The 22,257-nt window shown below is 46.9% G+C and overlaps 1 protein-coding gene across 3 annotated transcripts in view; it reads left to right on the top strand.

The window, feature by feature from the left end:
* Positions 1 to 22,257, top strand: part of SBNO2 (strawberry notch homolog 2) — a 133,165-nt gene that overhangs the window by 92,287 nt on the left and 18,621 nt on the right. For all 3 annotated transcript variants that reach the window (XM_087922699.1, XM_087922698.1, XM_087922700.1), the window contains 10 exons: positions 999 to 1,104; positions 2,044 to 2,197; positions 5,783 to 5,959; positions 7,040 to 7,137; positions 10,653 to 10,735; positions 13,414 to 13,629; positions 16,183 to 16,358; positions 19,022 to 19,153; positions 20,716 to 20,851; positions 21,286 to 21,398. In XM_087922699.1, coding sequence (XP_087778825.1) covers positions 999 to 1,104; positions 2,044 to 2,197; positions 5,783 to 5,959; positions 7,040 to 7,137; positions 10,653 to 10,735; positions 13,414 to 13,629; positions 16,183 to 16,358; positions 19,022 to 19,153; positions 20,716 to 20,851; positions 21,286 to 21,398 — 1,391 coding nt within the window. The remainder of the gene's footprint in view (positions 1 to 998; positions 1,105 to 2,043; positions 2,198 to 5,782; positions 5,960 to 7,039; positions 7,138 to 10,652; positions 10,736 to 13,413; positions 13,630 to 16,182; positions 16,359 to 19,021; positions 19,154 to 20,715; positions 20,852 to 21,285; positions 21,399 to 22,257) is intronic.

Here is a 22,257-nt window from a genome sequence, read left to right as displayed (position 1 = left end):
AGATAGATAGATAGATAGATAGATAGATAGATAGATAGATAGATAGATAGATGATAGATAGATAGATAGATAGATAGATAGATAGATAGATAGATAGATAGATAGATAGATGAGATAGATAGATAGATGAGATAGGATAGAGATAGATAGATGGATGGATAGATAGATGATAGATGGATAGATAGATAGATAGAGATAGATAGAGATAGATAGATAGATAGATAGATAGATAGATAGATAGATAGATAGATAGATAGATAGATAGATGAGATAGGATAGAGATAGATAGATGGATGGATAGATAGATAGATAGATAGATAGATAGATAGATAGATAGATAGATAGATAGATAGATAGATAGATAGATAGATAGATGAGATAGGATATAGATAGATAGGTAGGTAGGTAGGTAGATAGATAGATAGATAGATAGATAGATAGATAGATAGATAGATAGATAGATAGATAGATAGATAGATAGATAGATAGATAGATAGATAGATAGATAGATAGATAGATAGATAGATAGATAGATAGATAGATAGATAGATAGATAGATAGTAAAATTGGTAGATGGATGGATGGATGGATGAATAGATAGATAGTAAGTTAGATAGTAGGATAGATAGTAAGATTGATATATAGTAAGATGGATGGATAGATAGATACATAGATGATAGAATAGAAATACAGAACAGAATGATAGAATAGAAATAGAATAGATTATAGATGCAGATAAGTAGATGATAGAGGTAGGCAGATGCAGACGAGAGGAGAGGAGTTTCTTAAACTCAGCAACTTTTTGCGGATCCAACTTCCAGAATTCCTCAGTTAGCATGAGATTAGGTAGAAAGGATGTCCACACAGTTGCCAAGATTGAAAAATACTGGGAGGCAGAGAGGAGAGGGGATGGATGGATGGATGGAGCAGAGAAAGATGGACTGGTCCACTGAAACAATGCATCTAACAATCCCGTCTCCTGTTTTCTTCTTCGGCAGGTGCCTCTGAGCCAAAGAATATGATTTACATGAGTCGGCTGGGGATCTGGGGAGAAGGCACCCCCTTTCGCTCCTTTGAGGACTTCCTCCATGCCATTGAAAAGAGGTAAAGCCCCATCTGGGGATCACACAACCCCAGAGTTGAAGTGGGGAGAGGTTCCTCTAGTTCAACCCCCTTGTTCAGTGCAGGATCTCCTGGAGCATCTCTGGCAGATCACACACACACACACACACACACACACACACACACACACACACACTTACTTCCTCTATTTCAAGACCTCTAGTGAAGGAGAAGTCCCTGAGTTCATGAGGCAGCCTGTTCCACTGGCCAACAGCTCCTCTTGATGTTTGGCCAGAATGGCCTCCTTTGTAGGTCAATGCCTCTGGAGCAGGGGGGGTCCTCAAACTTGGCAACTTTAAGTCTTGTGGACTTCAACTCCCAGAATTCCTCAAGCAAGTTTAGCTGGTTGAGGAATTCTGAGAATTGAAGTCCAGAAGTCCTTAAAGTTGCTATGTTTGGAGACCTCTGCTCTGGGGCATTAAAAATAAACCCAAACTACATCTTCCGCCTGACGATTTTTTTTTGTTTTAGATTTGAATGCTAAAGCTGAGCCAAGTTCTCTTTTCAACCTGGACAAGGATATTATTTTGACCTAAACTTCACCTATCTCCACCAGCATTTGAACAGGCCACAAAAGCTGTTTGTAATTGTTTGTGCGGCCTTATCTTGGTTCGGTCTGTTTTGACTTGTGTGTGTGTCTGGCCTTTTGACAGGCGTGGGAGTTTTTCCAACACACCTCTCGATGTACCTTTTTTTTTTAATAACAAACATTGACATCACTCTCTATCCCGAAACTCTGCTTGTAGTGTTTATTCCGATTTGATTATCTTCTTTTGAAGAAAAAAAAGGGGGCTTATAAATACGAATAATGAATGAATGAATGAATGAATGAATGAATGAATGAACGAACAGTTTTGTGGTGGTGATGGAAAATCCGCAGCCCCAAAGGTCATCTGTATCTCTTGTCTTCCTCCTCCGCAGAGGTGTTGGGGCTATGGAAATCGTTGCCATGGATATGAAAGTGAATGGGATGTACATCGCTCGACAGCTCAGCTTTTCTGGAGTCACGTTCCGGATAGAAGAAATCCCACTGGACGCGGCATATAAGGACGTGTACAACAAGGCAGCGAAGCTGGTAAGCTTTTATGCTTTGGGGCTGTGTGATATAGCTGGGCTCGCTTGCTAGAGCCACCTGGACTCTGGCCAGCTGATTTCTGTAGGGTAAAACAGAAGCCTGTGACCTCACGTGCATAATATGCGAATGAACCTTGCAAAGACCCAGCTCTCTATAGAGAAGTCCATCATGCTGGGAAGGGGGGGAAAGGGAAGAGGATGACCAGTAGCAAGGGGAGGGACTCAGTTACCATGGTGACAGGTTTCACCAGTGGGAGACTTGAGAGAAGAGGTTAGGACTAGATCGCCCTGGAGAAAATCTATCAGTGGTTGCTAAGGAGTCGAAAACAACTTGATGGTACATCCTCCTCCTCCTCCTCCTCCTCTTTTAACAACCCCATAATCCCTTGCCTGGTGGAGTCTGATCAATTGAACGGAGCTGAGTGTTTACTGGCCAGATGCTCTTCCTGTCGCCAATGCGGAGTTTTTGCAGCCGATATATTCTCAGTGTACCTAGAGAGAGAAATATCTGCCTCTACCTAGGATCGAACTCACAGTCTCCTGGTTGTGAGGCGAGAGCTCCACCTCTAGGCCACCGCGATGGTACATAAACAGTCCAAAATATAAATATCTAACCTGTAGCAAATCATTCAATTCTCTGTTTAGCCCAGGGATAGGGGAACTCAATATTGTGAAACAACAACAACAACAACCAACAATGCAGCTAACATGGTTGTTGAGGTAATTCCCCGTTAGGAGAATGAGCGCATACAGGGAGACGTATTTGAGAGTAGTGTTTGAATAATACACACACAGCACACAGATACACTCTACAGTAAATGTAGGTTTTTACTTCCAGAAAGATTTAAGCAAAGTTCAAAAACAAACAGTCCAAAGTCATTCACAGGTAAGATCAGTCAGTTTCCATCCAGGGATAATCCAATAACAAATTCCAGTGTCAAAAACAGTTCTGTATCAGACTTGCTTCAAATCCAGGAATACCAGTCAATTATGAGGAACAGCAATACTTTCTAACAGAAGGAAACAGAAACTCACTCAACACTCTCTTCTGAGACTAAGACTAAACAACCCAGGTTTCTGGCTCCATCTTATGGCCGTTTGAGAAACCACACCCAATTACAGTTTTGCATTTTCTTAAAGATACAGTTTTAAAATGTTTATCCTGGTTTATATATTTCTTATATTCCTAACAATGGTTAGTAACTGGGAATGCTGGGAGTTGTAATTCCACAAAATCCAGGTAGCTGCAGGTACTTTATTTTCTCAGGTAGCGTCCTCCTGGTTCTCAGGCTTACAAGAGACTTTTGTCTTCTTGCTGCTCAAAGTGATGATGCTAGATTAGGTCAGGTGTTGTGGTATTTTAAGCTGGAGGCAGATTGGAAGGCTTCCAAATTACAATTATCTTCCTGTTTCCATATAAAGATATTCGAGACATATTGCAGTTTTTCAGCAGTAGAGTGTAGAAGAATCTGCCAGTACTGTTCTAGCTCATATGGTTGGTCAAATCCTCCGGCCTTGCTTTCCCCTTGAGTCTCTGCAGAGCAGGGGCCTCCAACCTTGGCAACTTTAAGCCTGGAGGACTTCAACTCCCAGAATTCCCCAGCCAGCTTAAACCAGGGGCTAATAAAATAAATAATGAAAAGACGGATTAAGAGTGGGAGGACCCAGGTTTTAATCCCTCCTCAGCTACAGAACCTCATTGGCTGATTTTGGGCCAGTCCCTCCCTCTTAGCCAATAGAGTGAGGAAGGAGAGGAAAGGTCCAGATCCTTGGGCCTCCCCGTCAAACTCATTGGCTGATTTTGGGCTAGTGCCTCCCTCTCAGCTCAAGAGCCAATCAGATATCTAGAGCAAAAAGATGGATTAGGAGTGGGAGGGCCCAGGTTCTAATCCCTCCCCAACCACAGAAGCTTATTGGCTGACTTTGGGCCAGTCCCTCCCCTCTCACAGGGTTTGATATAAACTCATACTAAATCAGGGCTCTCCAATCTTGGGAACTTTAAGCCCGGCAAAAAAGTTGTAAAGCTGGCTGTGGAATTCTGGGAGTTGAAGTCCACCAGCGGCTTAAAGTTGCCACGGTTGGAGACCCTTGTACTAAATGAACTCCTGAAAATGCTATTATAACTGCTAAATTCCGCTCATCAGTCTGGAATCCACACTGCATATCGGACATTAATACAATCGAGCGAGTCCAGAAGTATTTCACAAGAAGAGTACACAACAGAATGCCCTAGATCACCAGGTTTGAGAATTTGGGCTTGGACAACCTTGAACTCCTCCTCCTACAGTGTAGCACACAAAATTATCTGCCACAATGTCCTACCCGTCAATGACTACTTCAGCTTCAACCACAACAACACAAGAGCACACAACAGATACAAACTCAATGTAAACCGCTCCAAACTCTATTGCAGAAAGTACGACTTCAGCCACAGAGTGCTCAGTGCCTGGAATGCACTACCTGACTCTGTTGCTACATCCTCTAACCCCACCACTCCTTTAACCTCAAACTATCCACTATTGACCTCACCCCATTCCTAAGAGGTCTGTCAGGGGCGTGCATAAGCGCACCATCGTGCCTCCCGTCCCTGTCCTATTGTCCCCATTTATTCGTACCTATCTCCTGTATTCTCACTCATATTTATACCATGTTTCTCCAACAATACAGCCTCCCCCAATAGGAAGTCCCAGCATGTTTTATAGGCATAAAATGAAATTAAGCCCCTCCCCCCCAAAATTAGGCCTATTTTAAAACATGCAAAATGGGCGGAAGGGTGGGGGAGGGCTTGGCGTTAGGAGCGCCCCCCCAGGCGGCCACCATGTTTCGCCACCAACCTCCCTACTCTCGCCAAGTACTTTTGCTGCAGACCCCCGGTTATGGTGCTGCCTGCAGGCCGGGTCCGCAGGCGGGCGTTGTCGGCGTGGATGGTCACCCGGCATTGGTAGGTCACTTCGTATCGGGAGACCTTCCGCTGCCGTCGCTTCAACTTCTGCCCATGACACCCCGGCGTTTGGAGCGTCACAGTGGCGTTTGATGCAGCCACGCGGAGCCGGCCGGGACTCCTCCCTGCAACCGAAGCCCCACCGGAGATACTCCGCTTTAGGCGCTCCTGTCGCCGCCTTCCCGGGCATCGTTCGAAAGCAAAGCCCCTTCTTTTAAAAACGACGCCCTACTACAACAAAACCTCCCCCGCCCTGGTCGCAGGGAGGAGCCCCGACTGGCCCCGCGTGGTTGCGCCAAACACGGCGACTATCCAAATGCTGCGGCAGCACGGGCGGAAGGGAAAGCAACGGCGGCAGAAGTTCTCCCTAGACAAAGTGCCCCGTCGAGGCTGACATCCAAGCCAACGATGCCTGCCTGCCCGCCCGCCCAAGGATGTAAGGGGGGGGGAATTAAGTCACCCCCGAAAAGACAGCCTAGCCGTTTTTGGGGGGGGGCTCAAAAAAAAAAAAGACCCTGCCTTATTATATGAGAAACACGGTACCTGTACCTATTATCTTGTAAGCGATTGACAAATCAAGTAAATACATATAAATAAATAAAAACACCTTCTTTTTTTTTTCTTCCTCCTCCCCCCGGTCGGCAGTGGGCAAAAGCCCTGGTGGTTTTCCAAAAGGCTGCAGACCTCATTGGCCTGGAGTCCCGGAAGTCTCTGTGGGGTCAGTTCTGGGGAGCTCACCAGCGCTTCTTCAAGTACCTCTGCATTGCGGCCAAAGTCCGGCGTCTGGTGGAGCTGGCCCAGGAGGAGCTGAGCAAGGGCAAGGTGAGGAAGGAGGACATGGAGCCCGTCCTTTCCCTGAGTTCTGCCCCTGATCGCTCACGAATGTGAGCGAGAAGGACGTGAAGCAGATTTGCTTTTGCAGTCTGGTGATTCTCTGAATGAACTCTTCAAATAGTCTCCTTTCCCTCCCTCCCTCCCTGTTCCTCCTCCTCTTTTTCCTTCTCATTCTCTTTCCCTCCCTCCCTCCTCCTCTTCCTCCTCCTCTTCCTCTTTCCTTCTCATTCTTCTTCGCCCCTTCCTCCTCCTCCTCCTCTTCCTCCTCTATTTCTCCTTCTCTTCTTCCTCCTCCTTCTCTTTCCCTCCCTCCTCCTCTTCCTCTTCTCCTCCTCCTCTTCTTCTTCCTCCTCTTTCCTTCTCATTCTTCTTTCCTCCTCCTCTTCCTCCTCTCTTCCTCCTTCTCTTCTTCCTCCTCCTTGTCCTCCTCCTCCTCTTCCTCCCTCCCTCCCTCCTCCTTCCCCTCTCTTCCTCCTCCTCCTCTTCCTCCTCTTCTTTCTGCTTCTCATTCTCTTTCCCTCCCTCCTCCTCTTCCTCCTCTTCCTCTTCTCCTTCTCCTCTTCCTCTTCTTTCTCCTCTTCTCATTCTTCTTTCCCCCTTCCTCCTCCTCCTCCTCTTCCTCCTCTCTTCCTCCTTCTCTTCTTCCTCCTCCTTTTCCTCCTCCTTCTCTTTCCCTCCCTCCCTTCTCCTCCTCCCTCTTCTTCCTCCTTTTCTTTCTCCTTCTCCTTCTCTTTCCCTCCCTCCCCCTCCTTCTCTTCCTTCTCCTTTTCCTCCTCTTTCTCTCCCTCTTCCTCCTTCCTTCTCCTTCTCCCTGTCCTTTTCCTTCTCATTTCCTCCTCCTCCTCCCCCTTCCTCCCCTCCTCCTTTTCCTCCTTCCCCTTCCCCTCTCCTCTCCCTCCCCTTCTCTCCTATACCTCCTTCCCCTTCTCCACCCCGTCCCCCATTCTTCCTCCACCGCTTTCAATTCCTGAGTTTTCTCAGCCAGCCTGTTCCACATCTTGACGTTCGTTCTTTTCCCACATGCCGCCCATCCTTGGTTTTCCTTTCTGCCCGGCTTGCCTTCCGCAGTGCGTGGTGATCGGGTTGCAGTCGACGGGAGAAGCGCGCACCCGGGAAGTTCTGGATGAGAACGAGGGGCACCTGAACTGCTTCGTGTCGGCAGCCGAGTGAGTTTTCCGTTGGGAGGGTGCATGTTTCGTAAACCCTACCATGGTCCCTGCCCAAGATGTTGGGGGCTACAAACCCCCCCAAATCCCGCAGGCAGCATGGAGGGAGCCCCTGGAGGTCACTGCTTCGTTGCCTTCTGATCAAGGCAGGCACCTCTGAACTTTACCCTTCCTGCGGCCTTTAAGAAACCCGGTGCCTCCATTCATCCCATCATTGGCAATTCTCAAAAGAAGCTTCCCCTTCCTTTTGGTCTCTTATTGGCACCCGTGGAAATACGGCCAATTGGCTGCCCTCAAGATTCACTGCCTCTTCTATCTGAAACAAGCCGCCAAGCTCAGGCCACGCCTGTCAGGGCTCCAACAAATCCACCCCCACTCAAATCAAAAGTCTCTAGCCGCATCTCAGAGAAAAGAAAATTGATTTATTAGGAATGCCCATGTTGGCGTTAGCTGGGTGCAGCCGATACTAAATTACATCATTCATTTCCCCCTTGACCCTGGTCTTCCCCCCGCCCCCTGGATGTATATCCTCCAAAGGGACACATCCATAGCCAAGAGTCATCCATCATGCTCTCCAGTAATAATCTTGCGTGCCGACAGCTTTGGGCTGCCAAGGCGATTATCTGAGGAATTTAAGGAATGTACTGTTCCCCCCCCTCCCTTTTTCTGCTAAAAAAAGGAGTATCTTTTCAGTTGACAACGCCATTCCCACAGCCACCTCATTTTGGTGTTTTGTTTTTTTCTCTCCTTTCGCCATCCGAGTGTGTGTGTGCGCTCATGCTTTCTCCGTGACCTACCGTGCATTTGGGAGAGAGAGGGGTGAAGATGGGAGACCTCTCGGGTGCCTTCCCCCCCACCTCTCAAAGCTCTGTCATCAACATTTGAGTCCATCCCACCACAAACCTCTTCCCCCACCCCCCACCCCGCTTTTGCATTGTTTAGTCTTTTCCTACCTGGCCTTGTGAAGACCCCTGTTTAGCCTGTAGCCTAAGCAAGAAGGACAAAGCATAAGGTTGCCTAATTTGAAAGAGGTGACATGTCACTGTCCGTCCTTCTCATCAACTGCTTGCTTGTGAAAGGCCTTACCATGTGAGTCCCAACACCTCCCATACCTTCCCTGCCTCAAAACAACCCTTTCAAGGGTTCTCCTATACCGGGGATGGCAAACCTTTTGGTTGCAGTGTGCTGAAAGTGTGTGCGTACCAGTACCCACAATGCAATGCCCCTGGCCCCCCCTTGCACATGCGTGCGCAACACCCCTGCCCCACCCCCTTATCTGCACAGCGCATGCGAGTGCCTCCCAACTGATTTTTTCGGCCCCTTTGAGGCTGTTTTCGCCCTCCCAGAGGCTCAAGGGAAGCCTCTGCAGCCCCGGGAAGCCAAAAAAAACGGGCCTTCTGGAAATAATCAGAATTGCCTGTTTTCAGACTCTGGAAGCCCTCTGGGGCCTGGGGGAGGCCATTTTCACGCTCCTAGACGCTTGAGGGAAGCCTCTGGAGCCTCGGGAAGCTGGAAACACTTTGGCACTTCCGGTATTTCCAGAAGGCCTGTTTTTCGGCCTCCCGAGACTGCAGAGGCTTCCTTCGAGCCTCCGGGAAGGGGAAACGGCCTCAAACCGGCCGAAAATCAGCTGGGAGGTGCGCATGTGCAGTGCAGGTAAGTTTGGCTGGGGCTCGCGTGCCCACACCTATGACTCCGTGCGCCACCTGTGACACGCGTGCCATAGGTTCGCCATCGCAGTCCTATATCAGAGTGTCAAACTGGATTTCTCCGAGGGCTGAATCAGCATTGTAGTTCTTCTCCATGGGCTGTGGGGGGAGGCAGAGAGGTTGAGGGAGATGGGATGGACGCCTCCTTCAGCCCCCTGCTGGGGAAAGCAGGGGGCGGGGCGGGCTTATGGCCCACGTGTGGCCCATTTTCTGCCACCAGAGTGCCTCAGGAAGCCATGGAGGCTGAAAATGGGCTGCGCAGGAGCCTCACTTGGCCCGTTTTGGCTAGAAGAGGCACTGCGGGCCGGTCCTTTGATATATCCAGGCCGGCCTCACGGGCTAAATTTAACCACCCCACAGGCCGGATTGGGCCCGTGGGCCTTGAGTTTGACAGCCCTGCACTAGTATATAAAAGAGGAAAGCCCACTCCCTTTTAGCACTGATGGCGGTATTTAGTTGGGTAATGAAAGGTCTGCAAAAACAACAACAAACCCCAAGAGAGCACCAAGGACCCCACAGTACAATCTTGAGCTACAAAAATTATCTTCTATTTGTAAAATAATAGATTTTCCTGGTATACTGTTCATGGCAGGGCAATGTTGACCGTTACAATTGGGCAGTGGTGGGTGGTTCTGTGGGCGTGGCTTGGTTTAGTGGCATGGCTTGGTCGGCATGGCAGGGGAAGGATACTATAAAATCTCCATTCCTTCCCCACCCCACTAACCTGCTTTCCAGCTCCGTTCTCCTGTGCAGGGCAACCAAAGGAGACCCAGCCAATCAGCTGGGACTCAATGGGAGGCGGAGAAGAGATGGGGGTGGGGCCAGTCAGAGGTGGGATTGGCCGGTTCTCTGAACTACTCAAAATTTCCGCTATTGGTTCCCCAGAACTGGTCAGAACCTGCTGAATACCCACCTCTGCAATTTGGGGAATAATGTCCAAATGACCATTATACCAGGAAAAGTCTATATTTTACCAACGGAAGAAAATATTTGTAGCTCAGGATTGAACTATGGGATCATTCCTGCTCCCTGAGCTTGGGGTTTGTTGGGTTTGTTTGTTTGTTTTGCAGACATTTCACGACCCAGCTAGGCGAACACCATCAGTGCTAGCAGGGAGTGGGGTTTGCTCTCTGTTTGTATACAGTGGCTTGCCATCAGCAACTCAGACAAACGAACAGTAAAGAAATGTCCAAGCAAGAAAGTGCCACTTCCACTTCCACTCGCACCGGCAGGGCAAGCCACTAGTATATAAAAGAGGAAACCCCATTCTCTTCCAGCACTGATTACATTACCTAGTTAGGTAATGAAAAAGTCTGCAAGAAAACAACTATGCTCAGAGAGCACCAATGACCCCACAATGCCTATATATCGTAGGCGGCATTGCAAATACAAATGCACCCTTATTTTGAAACCGTAATTGCTAGCAATTTTAGCGCGGCTAAATCAGAGGTCTCCAAATTTGGCAACTTTAAGACTTGTTGGACTTCAACTCCCAGAAGGCTGGAGAATTCTGGGAGTTGAAGTCCAACAAGTCTTAAAATTGCCAAGTTTGAGGATTCCTGGGCTAAAGAAACGCAGGTTCAAGACTCCAGATCTGGGTTTGGGTTTTTTTTCCTTTTTGCAAAATTGAAAAACCCGTCTCTCCTTTGCAACGCTGAGCTTCCTTTAGGTTGATTCTGTTTTTAAGTTTTGATTTATTTATTTTCTCTGTGCCCTTTTTTATTTTTTTTTTGTCGCTGTTCGTTTTCACGTGAGCAGTTTGGTGTCCTGGGCAGCTAGAATAAAATATCCCCTCTTAACTTTCAGAGGCGTCTTCCTTTCACTAATTCGGAAGCACTTTCCTTCAACCAAACGAAAAAGAGAAAGAGGAAGTATCATTAAAAGAAAACGTAAGAGCCCTTCTTATCCTCCCCACTCCCTCCCTCCCTCCTTCCCTCCCCCTTTATACAAAACCCTGATATCTCAGGTACCTTCTGAGGTGCCCCTGCAGTTTTTATCCTCCTCTCTTCCCTCCACATTCTTGTCCCCATTTTCCCATCCCTCCATTTTGCACTTCCAAGCTTTCTTTCCTTTTCACTGTTTTTATTTTCTAGCTGTTCCATTCTTTTCATTTGTGGCCTGGGGCTTGTTTTAGGTCTGCAGTGCTTTTCACATTCATGCCATTTCGGGTACGTTTCCCCATTTAATCCTGGCCTGTACTGCCCCCTTTCCTCCTAACCCAGGGGCGAAGAATCTATTGTGTTCCTAAAGTTTCTAACTTATGGGGTAATCCTTGACTTACAACATTAAATGGGACCGGAATTCTCATTGCTTAAGGAAGGTGAGTTAAGTGAGTTTGCAACCAATTTTATAATGCTTTTTTTTTTGCCGTGGTTGTTAAGTGAATCACTGCAGTCATTAAGTGAATCCGGCTCCCCCCCCCATTGTCACTAACCAGCTGGGAAGGTGAACAATTGGAGCCTCAACCGTTATAAATATGTGCCGATTGACAAGCGTTCAAATTTTGAAAATGTGACCATGGGGATGCTGCAGTAGTCATAAGTGTGAGGACTGGTCATAATTTGCTTTTTTTTTTTCAGCACCGTCCTAACTCCAAATGATCACTAAATAAATGAATGGTCATAAGTTGAGGACTTAAAAACAACATAGACACGGTGATATCACCAGCAACTTGGCTCAAAGGAGATTTTTTTTTTGTTAGTATATTAATAATCATAATTTGTTAGTATATTATATAATCATAATCATAATAATCATAAGTATATTAATAATTCATAATCATAAAAACCCACTCAAGATGGACAGGGGCTCCAAGCATCGCTTGGGCCTCATTTTCTCCTGTCCTGATTGGACGCACTGTCTGAATGTTCCTTTTCCTGTTATTTATTTCTTTAGTTTTCCTTGGATGTTTCCAAAAAAGAAAGTGAAAAAAAAAAAACCCCTCCATTCAGCTTATAGCAATAATTGGCAGATTTCTCTCCTCCCTGGTTATAAATGTCCCCCCAAGTGAGTTGCCTTTGAGGGAATCGGCCACGTGTTTGCACTGTGCTGTTCCATTTTTCAGCTGCCTTAATGCTCGCTTACCGACTGCCTAGTTCAGTGACCGTTCAACGTTATGACAGGGCTGAAAATGTAGATTTATGATCGGTCCTCGAACTTGTGACTATGGCAGAATCCTCGTGGTCATGGGGGGCTGTCCTTTGGGTGCTTAGCAACCAGCGCACATCAACGACAGTTGCCATATCATAATCCCACGATGTCCATTTTGCAATCCTCACTGCTGGCTTCTGACAAGCAAAGTCAATGGGGAAGCCTGTGGGAAGCCTCAGATCACAGTCCCATGACAACGTAACAACTGCGGCCAGAATAGATGCAGGTTGGCTCTAGTCACATGACATTTCAATTAGTGATGGAGTTGCTGGTCCCAGTTGCGGTTGGTAAGTGAGGACTGCTTTAATTCTGGTACACACAGCGGCAAGATGCTACAGAGAGCTAAGAAGCAGCATTAACATAAATGCGTTACCGTAAGAAAGGCGAGAGCCAGTTTGGTAGAGGGGTTAAGGCATTAGGTTAGAAACCAGGGGATCCGTGAGTTCTAGTCCCACCTTAGGCACAAAAGCCAGCTGGGAGATTTTCAGCGAATCACCAAGAGAGAATTTCTCATTCCACCTTAGGTACAAAATCCAGTTGTGTGATTTTGAGCCAATCACCTGGAGACTGTGAGTTCTAGTCCTGTCTTAGGCATGAAAGCCAGTTGGGTGACTTTGAGCCAATCACCCGGAGACTGTGAGTTCTAGTCCTGTCTTAGGCATGAAAGCCAGCAGGAAGATTTTCAGCCAATCACCAGGAGACCGTGAGTTCTAGTTCCACCTTAGGCACAAAAGCCAGCTGGGAGATTTTCAGCGAATCACCAAGAGAGAATTTCTCATTCCACCTTAGGTACAAAATCCAGTTGTGTGATTTTGAGCCAATCACCTGGAGACTGTGAGTTCTAGTCCTGACTTAGGCATGAAAGCCAGTTGGGTGACTTTGGGCCAATCACCAGGAGACCGTGAGTTCTAGTTCCACCTTAGGCAGAAAGGCTAGCTGGGTGGCCTTGGGCTTATCCCTCCCCCCCAAAAAGCTGCAGCCGAGAATCAGGCACGATTGAACAGAAAGAAAAAATAAACCCGATGAATAATTTCAGATCGAGAACCAGTACCTCAGGGTTGGATTAGAAGTATACCCTCTGAGATCCTAGTTCTTCCATCCTCACTCGTCCAACTTTTGACCGGCAGCTTCGTGGACTTGATACATACCCTGTCCAAAACGACACAGCCAAAGCGCAGGTTTTCTTGTCTCCGTGTCTAAACCCTCCTTGTGCATCTGTCTCAAGGCAGCGTTTCTCAACGTGAGCAAGACGGGTGGACTTCAACTCCCAGAATCCTTCGCTCAGTGCGCTGACTGGGGAGTTCTGGGAGTTGAAGTCCACCCGTCTTAAAAGTTGCTCAGGTGGAGAAACGCCAATCTGAATCGAATTGGTCCTTCGATGCTTCTGCCATCCTGTTATTTTTTTTTCCCCCTCCAGTGAAGCAGAGAGTCCGAGGCCTTAACAAAGTGATGAAAACCGCCCAGGACCACTACAGCAGTAGCAACGACATCATCAAGATCAGCTCGGAGAGCAGCACCGATTCTGAGCCGGGTATGGAGAGCGATTTCAATTCCTCTCCGGAGTCCCTCGTGGAAATGGAGGACTTGGCCAGCAGATACAAACCCTTCAATGGCGCCATGTGTAACGATCCAAGTAAGTGTTCTGACCCGGCTCCCAAACACGACAAGCCCTTTGTAGTTAACAAAATGTCCCTTTATAAGGAGCGCCGGTAGCCGCTCTCTCACAGCAGGCTACAAAGTCTCTAAGTCCTGTGGAAAGTGATGCTCGCTCCCTTTCCTCCTGAATTGGCCCAACACACCAGGACCAGGGGTGGGATTCTACCAGTTTGCACCTATTCGCTAGAACCGGTTGTTAACATTCTAAGCAGTTCGGGGAACCAGTTGTTAGAAGAAATTACTGGCCTAATCCTGTAAGGAAGACAGGAAGGAAACATTCTGGTGTTGCTTACCATTCTGGTGTTGCCTCTCCGTTAACCCTTGTTACATTCTTGGCAGGATTGGACTTCCTGTCTCAGGAACTTCTCTGGAGTTTTTCCCCCCTCCTTTCCTTTGCTTGTGTGGAGTGACCATTCAAAGGTACAATGGCACTGAAAAAAGTGACATGACCGTTTTTCACACTTACGACTGTTGCAGCATCCCCACAGTCTGAGAGGCCAGGCAAGGAGATGCGTGCCTCGATGTGAGCGATATTGAGTTGGCCACGCCCACCCAATAACATGACCACCAACCCATGTCCACCCAGTCACGTGACCATCAAGCCACACCCACCACCTAAACCACGCCCACAGGACCAGTTGTTAAAAATTTGAATCCCACCCCTGACCAGGAGACAGTCTCTCTCTCCCTCCCGCCCTCCCTCCCTCCCTCTCTCTCTCCCCCCCCCCTGCCTTTTATCCCCAGAGCTAGAGTTGGGCTTAACTAGCAGAGGTGGCTCTTCCATCCCAAGGACCGGCCCATAGATTTCCCCTCCTCTCCTCTGCTTTGCGCACATCCGCGTGTCAGGCACAGGACCCAGCTGTTCCTCCTCTTCCTCATCAGCCACCTCCAGACCTGGGAGCTGTTGACTCACCATCTGAGGGCTGACGGGCGGCCCAGGCTCCGCCTCTGATTCTATGTCTGACAGCTCCATTCTCTCTTCCCCCTCAGACCTTCCAGGTTGCCTTGAGGCTGGTCCTGACTCCCACGCCGCTTCCCCTCTGATGGCAGGCCACAACAGTAGGCCTCGTTCTGATGCGCCCTGTCCTCCTTGCCAACCGGAAACATCCGGGGAAGATCTCTACTAGGGAGGGCAGAATGATTGTTCCCCAGTTTCACATGTGAATGGGGGCAGCTGTGGAATTGGAGGTTTGGAATGTTATCCAGGGCAGGGGCCCCCAAATTCATCGACTTCCTTCAGATAGTTTCAAATTGTTCATCCCCCCTCAACTATTTATCACCGGAAAACAATGCAATAAATATTATTTTAACGGTGCTGCGGTCGAGCAAAGTCAACGGGGAAGCCAGATTCACTGAACGACTCTGTTGTTCACTTAGCAACTGTGGCAAGAAAGAAAACGGGGCAAAACTCACTTAACAACTATCTTAGCAATAGAAATTTTGGGGCTCAATTGTCATAAGTCGAGGCCTATCCATACTTCCTTGGGAAAATGTCTGTAGCATTGGATTCTTGAGTACCCGGAGTGGGGTGGGGAAGGGGAATTAAGTATCTCAAGAATATGAAGAACAGTTGCAGGAATTGCGTATGTCTAGTTTGATGAAAAGAAGGACCAGGGGAGACATGATAGCAGCCTTTCAATATCTCAGGGGCTGCCCCAAAGAAGAGTCAAGCCATCCTCCAAAGCAGGGGTCCCCAACCACCGGTCCCTGGACCGGTACCGGGCCGTGGAACAATTTCTACCGGGCCGCCGTTTTGCTGGGCGCCGCCATTTTGTTTTGATGAAAAAGTGCTTCCGGTGAGCTTTTCCAGGTAAAAAGCGGCGTTTGGGTGCTGAAAGAATCCTCACGCCTTAGTTTCATCGAGGGGGGGGGGGGTGGCTTCGAACAAAACTAAGGTGCGAGGATTCTTTCAGCACACATGGCAAGGTGAGCTGAGCGACCGTCCCGAAGCCATCGCGAAGCCCATTGACACAGGTACAAAGGAGGACTTGAAGGTGGCGGGTAGAAGCGGGGGACGGCTGGCTGGCCGGTCGCTCGGCTCGCCTTGCCATGCGTGCTGATGCCGATACCGGGCCGCGGATGATTTTTGTGATGCCGGTACCGGGCCGCGGCACAAAAAAGGTTGGGGACCACTGCTCCAAAGCACCAGAAGGCAGGACAAGCAATAAGGATGGAATCTAATCAAGGAGAGAAGCAACTTAGAACTAAGGAGGAATTTCCTGATAGAACAATTAATCAGTGGAACAATTTGCTTCCAGAAATTGCGAATGCTCCAACACTGGGAGTTTTTAAGATGTTGGACAACCATTCGTCTGAAGTGGTATAGGTTCCTGCCTAAGCAGGGGGTTGGACTAGAAGACCTCCAAGGTCCCTTCCAATTCTGTTATTCTATTCTATTCTATTCTATTCTATTCTATTCTATTCTATTCTATTCTATTCTATTCTATTCTATTCTATTCTATTCCTAATGTAATCTAATATAATCGTACAACTGATGTAAGCTACAATCTCTTTCTCCTCCCCTTTACAGTTGGTCTATATTGGCTGAGCCCCCAAAAGGAGATGAATGGATCAGGGACTCCAGAATGCGTGGAGAACATGAAGCAGGAACTGCTGTCTCAAGTGAAGGACTTGGGCAAAGAGCTGCCTCTTAACACTCTGGACGAGCTGATCGACTACTTTGGAGGCCCGGAAAAAGTAGCAGAGGTAAAACATTAGGGACCAGAGAAAGGGGAAGCATCACAAAATAATTTTGTCTTCCGTGCCCCACAAAGTCAATTCACATTTGGGTGGCCTATACCAGCAGTCTCCACTTCGAGACTTATGGACTTCAGCTCCCAGAATTCCTCAGCCAGCTGTGGAATTCTGGGAGTTGAAGTCCACAAGTCTTGAAGTGGCCAACTTTGAAGACCCCGACCTGTACCTTTGATTTATAAAAGGCATAATTATATAGGCAATCCCTTATGCCTTTGTAAATCAAAAATACAGGCCCGGGGTCATCAAAGTCGGTCACTTTAAGACTTGCGGATTTCAACTCCCAGAAGAGGGAGAGGTTATTTTGTGGGGTCTTTGATGTTCTTCTGAGCTTGGTTGTTTCCTTGCAGACATTTCATGACCCCACTAGGTTATATCATCCGTGCTAGTGAGAAGTTATTTATATACTATAACTGGCCCTGCCAGGGTTGGTGACCAGTTCATCCCCATTTAAAGTTAAGCTTTCCTCTATTTCAGCTTTTGGCAGAGCCACCCCAGTAAAATCAACTGGGAGAAGGTGTGAGAGCAGAGACTCATACAGAGATAGATAAGGCACCCAACTTGCTGTGGGACAACTTGCAACGAAACAAGAGTTACACTAACGTCAAAGAAATCGTGAAATAGAATCATTAAAGAAAGGAAGCAAGAGGAGGGACTAAATGAAATGTGTACGACAAAAATTAAAATACATTTTAAAAATCATTTTAAATAATTGAATGGAATTGCTGAATGGTCCCAAGGCAAATTGCCCCCTAGGGCAGCGGTCTCCAACCAGTGGGCCGTGAGAAAATTTTGGTGGGCCGCAGAGAAATCTCAACCCCAGAGCACACCCCCCCCAAGCAATTAATCTCTGAATGAATCTGTGATTCTGTGAGCCTGCCTGCTTTGTCTGATTTTGGGTAAAAGTTGCTCTTTTTTTCAATAAAAAAAATCAATATTCATATAAATATTTATAATATTTACATACAAGCCATGCCCAGCCAGTCACATGACCACCAAGCCACACCCACAAATTAGGCCACGCCCACAAAACCGGTTCGTGGTCCCTGGGATCTACAATTGTGAGTTTGGTGGTCCCTGAGGTCCAAAAGGTTGGCAACCCCTGCCCTAGGGCATTGGCCACCATGAGTTGTCCATGGCAAATTGGCTGTGGCAGGTTGTCCCATTCTACCCTCTGCAGGGCGACTCTGGCCAGCTACGCTTTTCTGAGAGATAGATTAGATAAAAATAGGTTTAATTTATTAATTAGCTACGATTTGCCCATCTGAAGTAATGTGGCTTTGGGAGGCTAACCGTTCAGAGCAAAATAAAAGCCGTAAGCAAAACTACACAATGCCATCAAAGAGCAGCCGCGCTGTCAGCCTTCCAACTCACCAACTCCAAACCAATAAACTGTTCAGAGTTTTGCAGCATAAATTCAGTGCCAGAAAAATAAACCCAGATGGCTGAGGCTTCATTTAACTTCTTTATAAACACATAAAGTAAATTTTACAAACCAGTTGTAGATTTCTCCAACATGACGCCAACTCAAACAGAAACATACATGTTACAAGTTTAGCGCAGAACTCAGGAGCTCAGAAACAGACATTAGTTTCATTTTAGTTCAGCAGGCAAGCTAGTTTCTCTTTCACAGCAGAGGAGAGAAGCAATTTCATTTTCAATAGACAGACTCAAAGCTTAACATAGCTTCAGAGCTGCAGAGCTTAATATAGAGCCACGCCTAGGCTACTTCTAGTTTCAGTTTCCAAACAGTTCTCATTGGCTGACTTAGTTGCCATGCACCCATTAAATCCATCACACGGTCCAATCAACCATCGTTCCAACGGGAGACATTCCTCCAGCCACTCCCCTCCAGGTGCAGGGTAACTTGTCCTTGATTTTCTGAGAAAGAACATTGTTTTGTCTAATCTTCCTCCTCTCCCTGAAATCCCCCCTCCCAAATTTCCAGGCACTAAAATGTGGCAGCCTCGAAGCTTCTTAAGTAATATATGGCTTCCAAAGGCTTTGTTAGGGATACACCCTAGCAGAATCTGCACGGCAGTCAGGCAGGCAGGCAAAATATGTGAGATAAACGTTTTTGTAGCTTACACTCAGTAAAAACAGATACACCGTGCTAGTTAAATAGTTTATTCCAGTAAGAGTTTTAGCATAGTCAAACAGTCCATATATCATTCACTAGTTCAGTCCGTCTGGGGGATTATTCGGTTGCAAATTCCAGTGTCGAAAAAGAGAGGTCAGTAAACTTACAAATATCAGTCCAGTAATATATCTCCTCGCAGTAGAGATATGAAGAAGTCAAAAACTCCTCTCTTCCTTCAGCAACTCAGCAGTAGGGAAAACACGCAGTTAACAAACCATCAATTCATCAAACCAGTAATTGTCAGGAAATCGTCAGGTTCTCTTGCTCCCTCTTATGGTGGTTCAGCACCGCACCCAAAATTACATGCTTTGCAGTTTAAAGTGACACACACTTAAACTTACCATCATAGTTTATATATATTATTTTACCCAAACTACGTTAGGTAACCTATGTTATTCCTAACAGGCTTGACGCAGAGTCACTCCCATGTCCCCTTTTGTCTCTTCCAACCTGTCCCCTTTTCCCTCTCGGACAGATGACCGGTCGGAAGGGACGTGTCGTGCGGAGGCCCGGGGGCTCCGTGGTGTTTGAATCGCGAGCTGAGCAAGGCCTTTCGATCGACCACATGAACCTCAAGGAAAAGGAGCGCTTCATGAACGGAGACAAAGTGAGTGCTGGATGGGGTGCGGGGAGTAGGCTGCCCAGGAATGGGATGCGGAGGGACCCCACCTTGCCAGAGTCATGATAGACATTGGACCCTTCTGTGTTTTGACGTTGAGCTCCCAGTGGCTGGAGAAGATCAAGGAAGCACTGATTTCTCTTGGGGGTTCATACAGGCTGAACGCAGGTAGTCCCCACTTAATGACCGATCACTCAGCGATCGTAAGAAGCCAATAGAGGACGATATTTATAGCTCAGGGTGGAAATGAAACATCACAGCAATTGAAGCAATGGCTGCCAAGCCAGACATTTGGGCTGCCTAGTCTTTCTCAACCTTTTTTTTAAAAGTTTTTTTTTATTTTTTAAAGACAAACATTAACAAACACAAGCATAAAACATCAACATAAAACCATCTTCCAAAATACAACGTGTCGGTTGGCACATTTCTTTTGTGCAATGTCGTAATATCAACAGTCTTGCCCTTCCAAACATGCATTCATATTGCATAAGTCAGTCTTTCACAACTTTGATCTCTTTAAGATGAATGGGCTCCAACTTCCTGGCTGGGAATTCAAGTGGCCAAGACTGAAAAAACACAACTCTTGAGCATGGAAATATTTGTTAAGCTTGCATTTGAACGCAAACCCATTTTACATTTTGAACCCCTGTCCCAATGGAAAATGAGTTGCCATCCAACATTCAGTTTTATAAACTGTTAATGTTGTTAGTTAATTTTCATGCAAGCGCGACAATGACCATTACAATTGGGAAGGTCCGTAAAGAAATTGTGAAAATAATGTCCAAATGTCCATTATATCAGGGAAATCTATATCTTACCAATGGAAGAGAATATTTGTAGCTCAGGATTGAGGCGTGGGGTCCTTGCTGGTCTCTGAGCTTGGTGGTGGTTGTTTTTGCAAACATTTCATGACCCAGCTAGGTAGCATCATCAGCGCTAGTAAGGGAGTGAGGTTTGCTCTCAGTTTATATTCTGGTGGGAGTGGTCCTGGGCAGTTCCTTCATTGGCCTGTTTACTGTTAGCTTGTTTGGCACTTCCTCGGTTGGATATTATTTACTTTTTGATTGTTAATCTTGGACCTTCCTAGAGCTATTTTTGACCTGCCTCTGGAGTTCTGATGGCTCCCCCCTCCTCTCCAATTACATGGTTCCCTTTTGGGTGCTTGGCAAATAGCTCACATTGAAGGCCATTTGCAGTATCCCGCAGTGACGTGACTGCAATTTTGACGGGTTTTCCCAGTTTACGACGTTCCTTCCCATTTCTGACCAAAATGCACCAATGAAGAAGAAGAAGGGTTCATTTAATGAACCAAACAGGTGGATTATAGCAGCTCACAGACTGATCATTCCCTGAGCGGCAATTATTCCATATCATCTTTGAAAACGATTCAGCTCCACTTCCCTTTTGAAAACGCACCCTTCCCCTGTCCAACGTAACTCTCAGGGCAAGGGTTGAGCCAACTTGCTTGAAGACCTTAAGGAGGCTGCCGGGTTGCAAAAATCCAGCCGACTAAATTGACTCTGTTCTCTCTCTCTCTCTCTCTCTCTTAGCTTGTAGCAATAATCTCAGAGGCCTCCAGCTCAGGGATTTCTCTCCAAGCAGACAGACGGGTAAAGAATCAGAAACGGCGGGTCCATATGACGCTGGAATTGCCCTGGAGCGCTGACCGAGCCATACAGCAGTTTGGTAAGCCAGCTTTGGTGTCTCCTGTAATATGTCCAGAAGTAGGAAATCTAATTTAGCGAGAAAAGGGACTAGGGGTGACATGATAGCAGTGTTCCGATATTTAAGAGGCTACCGCAAAGAAAGATGGGATCAACTTATTCTCCAGAGTACCAGGAAAGCAGGACAAGAAACAATGGATGGAAACTAATCAAGGAGAGAAAAAACCTAGAACTAAGGCAAAACAATCAACCCGTGAAACGGAAGTTGCCCTCGGAAGTTGTGGGAGCTTCATCACTGGAGGCTTTCAAGAAGAGATTGGACTGCCGTCTGTCAGAAGTGGTGTAGGGTCTCCTGCTTGGGCAGGGGGTTGGACTAGATGGCCTATAAGGTTCCCTTCCAATTCTTGTTGATCTGTATGTGGGATGGTCCGTTCACGATCTGCCTTTTCCTTCCAGGCCGCACCCACCGTTCCAACCAGGTGTCTGCTCCAGAGTACATTTTCCTCATCTCCGAACTGGCTGGCGAGCGGCGGTTTGCGTCTATTGTGGCAAAACGCCTAGAAAGCCTTGTAAGTTACTCTCCTTCCCTGCCTTAAGAAACCTTAAGAAAAGTCCCCATTTCCACAGGGAGTCTAGGACAACTCCTTGCGGCCAACTCACCGCTGCCAGCTTGTCAGAGCGTTTGCAGCACAACCCAAGAGCACAATATAGCACACAGAGGCTTTGTATTTTAACAGTGGTTTATATACAAAACAGCTGTATACATACATATACGTGTTAGGCACATACTGGGCAAGCAAGCAATCTTCATTACTCTGCACGGAGAACTACAATGGAGAAAGAACACGAGGAGAGAGAGAGAGAAAGAGAGAGAAAGAGAGAGAGAGAGAAAGAGAGGCCCTCATATGGCTTCCTTTTTATAGACAGCTTCTTAAAGCGGCAGTACCCTGCTGACTCATCCTCAGTTCATCTTCTTGGCTTGGCCTTACAGTAGCTGGTCACCTATTAAATCTTCATTGCCTTAACACAACTCACCACGGACAATTCCGTGCAGGATAATTCAATGTGATAAACGTTACCTGCCCCTGTTTCTTCGACGTTATTTCCATTTTTTTCAATGGAAATAATGTCGAAGAAACATTTATCAAATTGGGTTATCCCATGTGGATTCGTCTGCAGTGAGTTGGTCTGCAGCAAATTGTCCCATTCTGCTTTATAATAGGGGCTTGTAAAAGCTTTTATCTGGGAAATGTATTTATTTATTAAATTTCTATGCCGCCCATCTCACTTAGGGCAGCGATTCCGGGTGGCTTACAGAGTAACGGAAAGTTAAAAAGTGCCAAAAAAAAAAAAAAAACCATTGAAAATTTGTTTAAAAGAATTAAAAACTAAGTTAATGGAAGTCTCTAGAGATTCTCAGTCATCCAG

Source organism: Pseudonaja textilis, chromosome 1 (genome assembly GCF_049901715.1).
Source record: "Pseudonaja textilis isolate UNSWEBS1 chromosome 1, rPseTex1.2, whole genome shotgun sequence".
Classification (NCBI taxonomy): domain Eukaryota; kingdom Metazoa; phylum Chordata; class Lepidosauria; order Squamata; family Elapidae; genus Pseudonaja; species Pseudonaja textilis.
This window is presented reverse-complemented; position numbering and strand designations above follow the sequence as displayed.